The following is an 8,651-nucleotide window of genomic DNA, read 5'->3' on the forward strand; positions in this document are numbered from 1 at the left end:
CTGTAAGGGAAGATCTTGTCTCACTAACCTGTTGGTGTTCTTTGAGGGGGTGAACAAAGGTCAACAGTGGGAGGGCTTCTAATGTCCTGGCCCCACTGGTGGACCTCCTGATGGCACCTGGTATTTTTGGCCACTGTGTGACAGAGTGTTGGACTGGATGGGCCTTTGGCCTGATCCAACATTGGCTTCTCTTATGTTCTTATGAGTCTCAGAGCGGCTTACAAACTCCTTTCCCTTCCCCTCCCCACAACAGACACCCTGTGAGGTGGGTGGGGCTGAGAGAACTCTGACAGAAACTGCTCTTTCAGGAACAGCTGTGCGAGAGCTTGTGACTGACCCAAGGTCACATCAGCAGGTGCAAGTGGAGGAGTGGGGAATCAAACCCGGTTCTCCCAGATTAGTGTCCGCGCACTTAACCACTACACCAAACTGGCAGATGGCAGGTGGCAGGTGAAGTAAAAGGGGGATGGATGAAGGGGCTAATGACTCTTTTGACTAAATATTCCTTTAAACTCTCCTCTTTTTGTGATATCCCCTCCCTTTCTGTTCTCTGCAGCTTTTTTAGTGTACATGCATTTACTAATTACACCATGACCTGGAGAGCCCAGGCTAGCTGGATCTTGTCAGATCACAGAAGCTAAGCAGGGCCAGCTCCGGTTAGTATTTGGATGGGAGACCACCCAGGAAATCTAGGGTCACTTCACAGAGACTGGCAATGGCAAACCAGCTCTCAGTGTCTCCTGCCTTGAAAACCCTACGGGGTGACTGTAAGTCGCCTGCAACTTGATGGCAAAAGAAACCCACAAGAGGCGTATATTCCTGTGCACCTGATGAAGTGAGCTCTGATGCAACAAAGCTCCGCTGGAAGACATTTTGTTGATCTTTAAGATGCCGTTGAAATGGCTGCTTTATTTTTTGCTGCGGCAGCTTGACACAGCCGCCCACCTGGAATGACTACAAGGGGGAACCTCTCTGCCATCCCAGCCATTCAGCCATGGAAAAGAGCCTGTGGGGCTTCCCCTGAGAGAGGGTTGATCTGGCCTGGCCCAAGAGATTCATGTCACAACGCGGTAGAAAATCTCCTTCCCCAGATCAGTGGAGTATAAAAGGTTTATATTATAGATCAGTGTCCTTACTATGATATAGCTTTACTTAATTATTTTCCATAAGGTTAAATTGCAAGAATAATGTTGGGGGGGGGGGTAAGAGAATTGGGGGGGGATGAATAAATAAATCTTGAATACTGTTTCAAAAGGTTTTTTGTTCTGTTCATATTAAAATTAATTAGATGTCTATTTTTTTAAAGAATACAAATGAATATTGGACACCTCCCATTGTGCAGGTTTTCCCCCGGAAGGCCAATTCAGCAAGACAGAAGAAAGGAATGGTCCAGGAAGGGAGGCAGTTGTCGTGGTGACCACAATGGACCGGCCAATAAAAAGGTGCCTCGGAACGTCTCTTAGGACCATGGGGGGGGGGGAGCTAGATGATACTATAGGGGCAGCTGGTTAGGTCACAATAGCGTTGCCATCCTCCAAGGGGAGGGGGAGATCTCCCAGAATTATGACCGATCTCCAGACCTCATAGACCACCTATTTATTATTTATTTAAAACACTTATTCCACCTCTCTTAGAGAAAATGGCTGCGTTAGAAGGTGGACTGTATGGCATTATACCCTACCAAGGTCCCGCCCCTCCCTAAACACCCTCACATCTCCAGTTATTTCTAACCCTGGAGTTGGCAACCCTAGGTTATATGGAGGTGGGGGGGGACAAGCAGGCAGAAGCCCTGTTTCCTTTTTCTTTCTTTCTTTTTGCCATCAAGTCGCAGCCATCTTATGGGGACCTCATAGGGTTTTCAAGGCAAGAGACGTTCAGGGGTGGTTTGCCATTGCCTGACTCTGCGTGGCAGCCCTGGTCTTCCTCGGTGGTCTCCCATCCAATTACTAACCATAGGTCCAACTGTGCTCAGCGTCAGAGAGTAGGCTACTAACACAACGTTCTTTACCTCCATGCCATGGAGAGCTTCAATCACCCATTTCCACACATTTGTGTGCGTGTAAAGCGCCATCAGGTTATACCTGACTTAGGGCGACCCTGCAGGGCTTCCAAGGCAAGAGACATTCAGAGGTGGTTTGCATTTCCCTGCCTCTGCACAGTAGGGTTGCCAAGTATAGCTTACCTCCGCAGCAGGGGACTCCCGGGTGGATCCCGGAGCGCGTGCGCGAGTCGCACGCACGTCACCAGGAAGTGACGTTATGACGCTGGGGGTGGGGCCACGACCATTCGAGGGGAAACCATAGAGTTTCCCCTCGGATGGTTGTGGCCCCACCCCCAGCGTGCCCGGCGTCATAACGTCACTTCCTGGTGACGCGCACGCCGGGGTGGGGTTCCCCCCCGGGGCCCGATTCCGCAGCGGCGGAAATTGGGCTGCCAAAGCAGGGGTTTACCCGCCACCCGCCCTCACTTGGCAGCCCTACTGCACAGCAACCCTGGACTTCCCTGGTGGTCTCCCATCCGAGTACCGGCCAGGGCCCACCCTGCTTAGCTTCCGAGATCTGATGAGATCAGGCTAGCCCGGGCTGTCCCTCCCACGTACACAATCCAGAGGACAAGCCATCCCTTACTTGCACCAGTCCCGAGAAGCAGCCCGCTACAAAGATGTGGGTGTAGCTGGGTGGGTTGGAGCGACGGTCCCGGTGGTGGGTGTTGCTGAGGTAGAGCAGGGCATTGCTGTAGGCCCCAAACATGATGGAGTTGACCATGGCCACACTGAGCAGCGGGAAACTCATGCCTTTGAAGAAGCCAAGGACCTGCAAGGGAGAAGCAGAGGGGGAAACTGGTAGCCCTCAAAGACGGGTGGCAGCTCAGATAGTCTGTCACGCATGGAGCTCCAGAACCAGAATCCTACATAAATAAAGACTGGGATTTGGGGTCCAGATCAAGCCCTCAAGGGCTGCAGAACGCAGCCTCGAAACATGGGTGCAATGCCGAGGGAAGCTCAGAAGGAAAAGGGGACACATGGGACCAACCACGGTTAGAACTTTAGCCTCTCTGCCCCCTCCTCTTCCCCACAAGTAGCAGGAGACGTGTAAACACAGGAAACTGGCATGTCTAAGGAATCGGTTCTCCAAGGCCCTATCTCTGGCTTGCCTCTGCTCACAATTTGGGTTGCCTCGGAGAGCATCAGAGATTAGTGCCCGGCACACCCGGCCCTGGCCAGAGCCCAGCTCCCACATCCCCCCTCCCCGAATGTTTAGCGGCAAGAGGATGTTACAGGATCCAGCGGGCGCATGGCAGGAAGAGACTTCAGTCCTGGCAGCAGCTCAGAGCCTCGAAGGAAAGGCTGAAGTAAAAAACGCTTCACTGGGTCGCATCAAAGGCCTACCTAACCTTTCCCCAGATTCCGCAACAGAGAAGCCCACAAGCCAGGCTGTATGAGGATGACCCTCCCTCGCTTGTCCCCGCCGTCTGCCATCCAGACGTGGCTCTGTATGGGGAGGGAGGCTGCCTTTTGGGCACCCCGCCTGCAATAGGGTAATGGACCCCATGCGAATGAATGCAGAAGACCAAGGGGTAACTTGCCCAAATGTGCCTAGTGTCAGGAGGCAAAGCTCTGCTGCCAGTTCCTGGGGGGCCCCCTCCCACTCTGGCTATTCCTCCTTGCCGTGGCCACCAAGGCCCCCCCCACCAGTGAGCAGGCAGCAACAGGGGCACGAAGCAGCAGCTCTCCCTGCCCTGCTGGCTTGCCCTTTCACTCCTCTGGCCAGTGGTGGGGATTGGCCAGCAGGAGAAGGGAGGGGAGGGGATGGTGGACGGGAGGGCCCACAGGTAGGCTGGCCAGCTCTCGTTTGGGAAATACCTGGAGATTTTGGGGGTGGAGACTGAAGAGGGCGGGGTTTGGGGAGAGGAGGGACTTCAGTGGGGTAAAAATGCCATAGAGTCCGCCTTCCAAAGCAGCCATTTTCTCCAGGTGAACTGATCTCTATCGCCTGGAGATCAGTTGTAATCCTGGGAGCTCTTTGGCCCGTACCTGGAGGTTGGCAACCCGATCCACAGGGGGAGTCAGTGAGAGCATCTTGCTCAAGCTGGCTCTGAGGTTCGTGGGTCTCCCTAAGTATCAGCCTGGCAAAAGGGGTGGGGGGAGAAAATACTAACTATTCCCCTGGATTGTCAAGACTCAAGTATAGAAACAGAGTACTTGGTACCGTGAAGCAGAAAAGGCGCTTGCGAAAAGGTCCCTCGCGCTTCACATCCAATTGCCCCCCCCCCCCGTCCTCTGCATTCATTGTTTGCTGCCTCCATTTTGGGCACCAGGACTTGGCCGTTTGAGGCTTCTCTTTTGCCTGGGCAGCACCTAGCACCATTTTGGTGCCAGCTCGGTGCCTTTGGAGAGGGTGACCCGGCCCCATTTGACGCATGCAAACCGTTTCATCGCGGTACGTCCTGACCACACAGTCCAAGATGCCTCGGTAACCAGCCTGCGTCTGCAGCCGCACCTAAAACATGATAGAGTTGGTAGAGCGAGGAGGGTGGGGTGGGGTCTGAAAAACTGTTCCTGACTGAGGAAAGGTAGCCCAGATTCAAACTGGTGGGTGACTTTATCTACCCATGTTCCCTCTAAGCTCCACAGTGTTGTGAGCAGAAATTCTGCCTCATGCGCTAAAAAAGCTAGTAGCATTAAAGTTGTGAGCAAGTCTACATTTGGCTATTGCATAAATTAGTTTTTAGAAGATTATTTCCATAACCTTGTAAAAAAATCTCAGAATGAATTATTTTAAATTATATTTAAATTATATTTTAGGAATAATTTAAACATTATAAGAGAAAACGGAATCAAATCAAATTTCATTACATAAAATGTTGTCCTCGGAGAAAAGGGAACTATGAAACTTATATATATTTTTGCTTAATCAAAAACAATGGTCCTCTGCTACAACACAGCAAACTGCTTGGCAATCTGATTGTCAAACACAATTTACAGAAGATTAAGGTAAAGGTTCCCTTGCTCGAAAGCCAGTCGAATCCGACTTTAGGGTTGCGGTGCTCATCTTCATTTCAAAGCCGAAAAGCCAGCGCTGTCCGAAGACGTTTCCGTGGTCATGTGGCCGGCATGACTAAACACCAAGGCGCACGGAACGCTGTTACCTTCCCACCGAAGTGGTACCTATTTATCTACTTGCAATTTCTTGCTTTCGAACTGCTAGGTTGGCAGGAGCTGGAACTAGAGATGGGAAGCTCACTCCGTCATGCGGCACCCGGGTCTCGAACTGCTGAACTACTGACCTTCCACAGCCTGCAGTTCAGTGTCTTAACCACTTGAGCCACTGCAGAAGATAAATGGTTTAAAATATGGTCTTTACCTGCATATACCACAAGATCCTTAAATATCAAACTCCAAAATTATAAAAAAAAATTCCAGGTGGTATCTTACACCTCAAAGATTTTACTATAGTCATTCTATTGTTTCACCTCAATGTTGGAAATGTTCTAATGATATTGGATCGTACATACATTGCTGGTGGGCATGCCCAAAGGTGCAATTATTCTGGAAAATGGTGTTGCCAATCATAGAAAAAATAACTGGTATAAGGATTCCAAACTCTCCGGAGTCTCTTTTATTAAATTGTTGGAGTGATTCATTTATGACTAATCAGAAAACAGAAATAGTGGCTCTGTTATTGCTGGCAGCAAAAACCTCACTTGCCCAACTTTGGAAATCTGTTAAAATTCCAACATTGAGACTTTGGTTTGATAAAATTTGGGATATAGTAGTTAATGATAAAATTGCTATGCAACTGTTGATTGCGGATGGTTGTGTTAAAAAGAATACAATTTTTTTGGAAAAATGGTTTTCCTTTTTTCAATATATAGAAACTGAAGGGAGTCAATCTCACAATGAAGCTCCGGGGGAAGGATGATGATGTATTTGATAATATTTGGCTTAAGTTTTACAGCTGGCTACAGAAAAATGTATAATTCGCTAGATATATCTATAATTGGATGTGAAGGCACTATTGTTTATAGCAAAGATGTGTATTATACCTTGGAATTCAAATTTGTGTTTACGTATGTTGTGTTATGTGATGTTTTTTGTTTGAAGTACTAATAAAGATGTATTTAAAAAAATTTAATGTTCTTCCTATTAAATATAATAAGTTTGCATTGTATTAGTTTTAAATCTGCTATATACACCTACAAGAATTATTATATTATGATTGATGTTCTAGATTTATATGGTTTTGTACGTTTATGATTAATTATTTGCTATTTGTTTAAAGTTAAGTTATTAAGTTACATTGTATGGTTGTGGAGTTGTAAATGTTATAAAAATTAATTAAAAATAGAGTTAAAAAAAGAAAAGAAAATGTTGTCCTCTATGAGAGCAGACCAGGGCTCCAGAGACTAGGTCTACCTGCCCTTTTTCACTATAATGGTAGACCTGGCCTCTGGAGAACAGGTCTACCCAACCATTTGCACTATATTGGTGGACCTGGCCTCCTGAAAACAGGTCTACCCTCCCCTTTCTACTATATGGGTACTTAGCCTCTGGAGAACAGGTCTACCCACCCCATTTCACTATATTGGTAGACCTGGCCTCCAGAGAACAGGTCTACCCTCCCATTTCCACTATATTGGTAGACCTGGCCTCTGGAGAACTGGTCTACCCACTCCAGTCCAATATATTGGTAGATTTGACGTCAGACCGTCGCCCTGCACTGAGCCTTAGAAAACATACCAGCCCTTGGGGAGGGGGGGGACTCTTCCAGTCTACTTTGGGGGGGGGGGGTTTTAGTAAAATATGGCAAATTTACAGGTCAAGTGTAAGAGAGGTGGAACAATCACTGTTAGGACCCTGCCTAACCTATCAAACAGGAAGTTGTTTAAATGTTATCAACCTGCCCAAACTACTTATTTATCCAGATATTTATATCCCACTTTTACTTTTTCAAGGCAGCTTACAAATCATACCAAAAAGCATAATAGGGGTGTGCAAAAAAAAGAAGAAGATTTTTTTCTGCTCCATTATAGCCTAAGGGGATCATTATAGTCAATGGGCCGCATAGGCTTTAATGGAAAATTGATCTGGGAGTATCTGGGGTTCTGGGGGGGCTGTTTTTTTTAATTAGAGGCACCACATTTGCAGCATAGCTGCTGGTGCCTCTTCTCAAAAAAACCCCCTCAAGTTTCAAAAAGATTGGACCAGGGGGTCCAAGGGGGGGAAATGCTTGTGAGCTAAAAGCTAAAATCTTTGAGCAGCCAGCTAAAATTTTGTGTACCAGTGCCCCCTAGCACAGCTTAGAGGGAACACTGCTGGGAGCCTGTCATTTTGCCACTCACAGATTACTCCAAGCAATGCTGCTGGACAGGACACGGCCTGCTGAAAACCCAGATCACCACACCCAGTACCAGCACCTAGCGCCATGTTAGCAGTTTACACAGGGTATATACCATGTTTGCACAAAGCACCCGATGCTTCGACCCACAATTTCCTCCAGCTGGCATCTCCCCCCTTTGGCCCTCCCCAAAGCTGAAGGGACCTTCCCTCTTTCCCCTCTGCACATTTCCCAGCCCTGCAAGTCACCTTCACAGTGTCCACTGGGTGCCCGAGAACCAGCCCAGCTGCCCCTGCACAAAAAGAAAGAGAAGTTAGTGGGGGGGGGGGGGTGCCAGTTCAACTGGAGGGTTGCCAACTTCCAGGTGGGGACTGAAGATCTCCTGGGATTAGTACGGATCTCTGGACGACAGAGATCAGTTTTCCTAGAGAAAATGGCTTCTTTGGAAGGTGGATTCTATGGTATTCCTGTGTCCTCTCTCCCCTCCCCTCCCGAGGATCCACCCCCCAAATCTCCAGGGATTTCCAAACCTGGAGCTGGCAACCTTTACCGGAGTGCTGCATTGGGTTTAAAGTCTGCCTCAGCCCCATAACCTCTGAGTGGCTATGGGGAGGCACTTTGTTTTCAGCCCCACTCATCGATGAAATAGGAATAACGGAGACTTGCGCCACTGGCACATTTCCCTGAGGGAAATGGAAATCTGTGGCAGGAAAAGTTTGATAGGTTAAGGAAGCAAAACCAACTCATATCCATTCTCCAGCTACTGTCTACTCCAGAAAAGGGGGTGTGATCACGTGAAGGCCACGGGGTGGGTGTCCAAAACATCTTCTAGGCATTACGCAAATAATAATCCGGTGCCACCTCAGTTCCTGAACTAGGGAAGAACCGTTCTTTTGAGGAAGGGGCTGTGGAGGAGGGAGGAATTTAGGCCTTACCAGAAAGCCATCCTGCAGCAAATTCCACACTGGACATGGCACCCGAGAAGCAGGCCGTTCTTGAGAGATCTGCACCTGAAGGGAGAAATCTGGTCAGAATGAATGTTTCGTATTGCCTTAATCTTTAACCAAGTTCATGCCACTGAGGCACGTTTCCCCCCTTTCCCCTGGTTGAGACAGGCCGTTAACCAGCAGGACTCTCTGCAATGAGAGACCTGAGCCTGAATAAAGATCCACAACACAGAAAATTTGAAAAAGGGGAGCATAGGAGGAAAGATAGCATTTAAAAAGGGCCCAATGATAAGAATTGCCAACCTCCAGGTGGCACCTGGAGATCTATCGCTATTATAATTGATCTCCAAGTGATATAAATCAGTTC

General features: G+C 48.4%; 1 protein-coding gene across 1 annotated transcript in view; it reads right to left on the minus strand.

Moving 5' to 3' along the window:
• The window catches only part of SLC25A45 (solute carrier family 25 member 45), a 14,258-nt gene extending 5,928 nt beyond the window's left edge, over positions 1–8,330 (minus strand). The window contains exons 1-4 of the mRNA XM_015423904.1: positions 8,273–8,330; positions 7,586–7,629; positions 4,428–4,499; positions 2,628–2,813 (exon numbers count right to left, since the gene is read on the minus strand). Coding sequence (XP_015279390.1) covers positions 2,628–2,813; positions 4,428–4,499; positions 7,586–7,629; positions 8,273–8,309 — 339 coding nt within the window. The 5' untranslated portion in view covers positions 8,310–8,330. The remainder of the gene's footprint in view (positions 1–2,627; positions 2,814–4,427; positions 4,500–7,585; positions 7,630–8,272) is intronic.
• Positions 8,331–8,651: the final 321 nt, after the last annotated feature.

This window comes from Gekko japonicus, unplaced genomic scaffold, assembly GCF_001447785.1.
Source record: "Gekko japonicus isolate JY-2015 unplaced genomic scaffold, Gekko_japonicus_V1.1 scaffold313, whole genome shotgun sequence".
NCBI lineage: Eukaryota > Metazoa > Chordata > Lepidosauria > Squamata > Gekkonidae > Gekko > Gekko japonicus.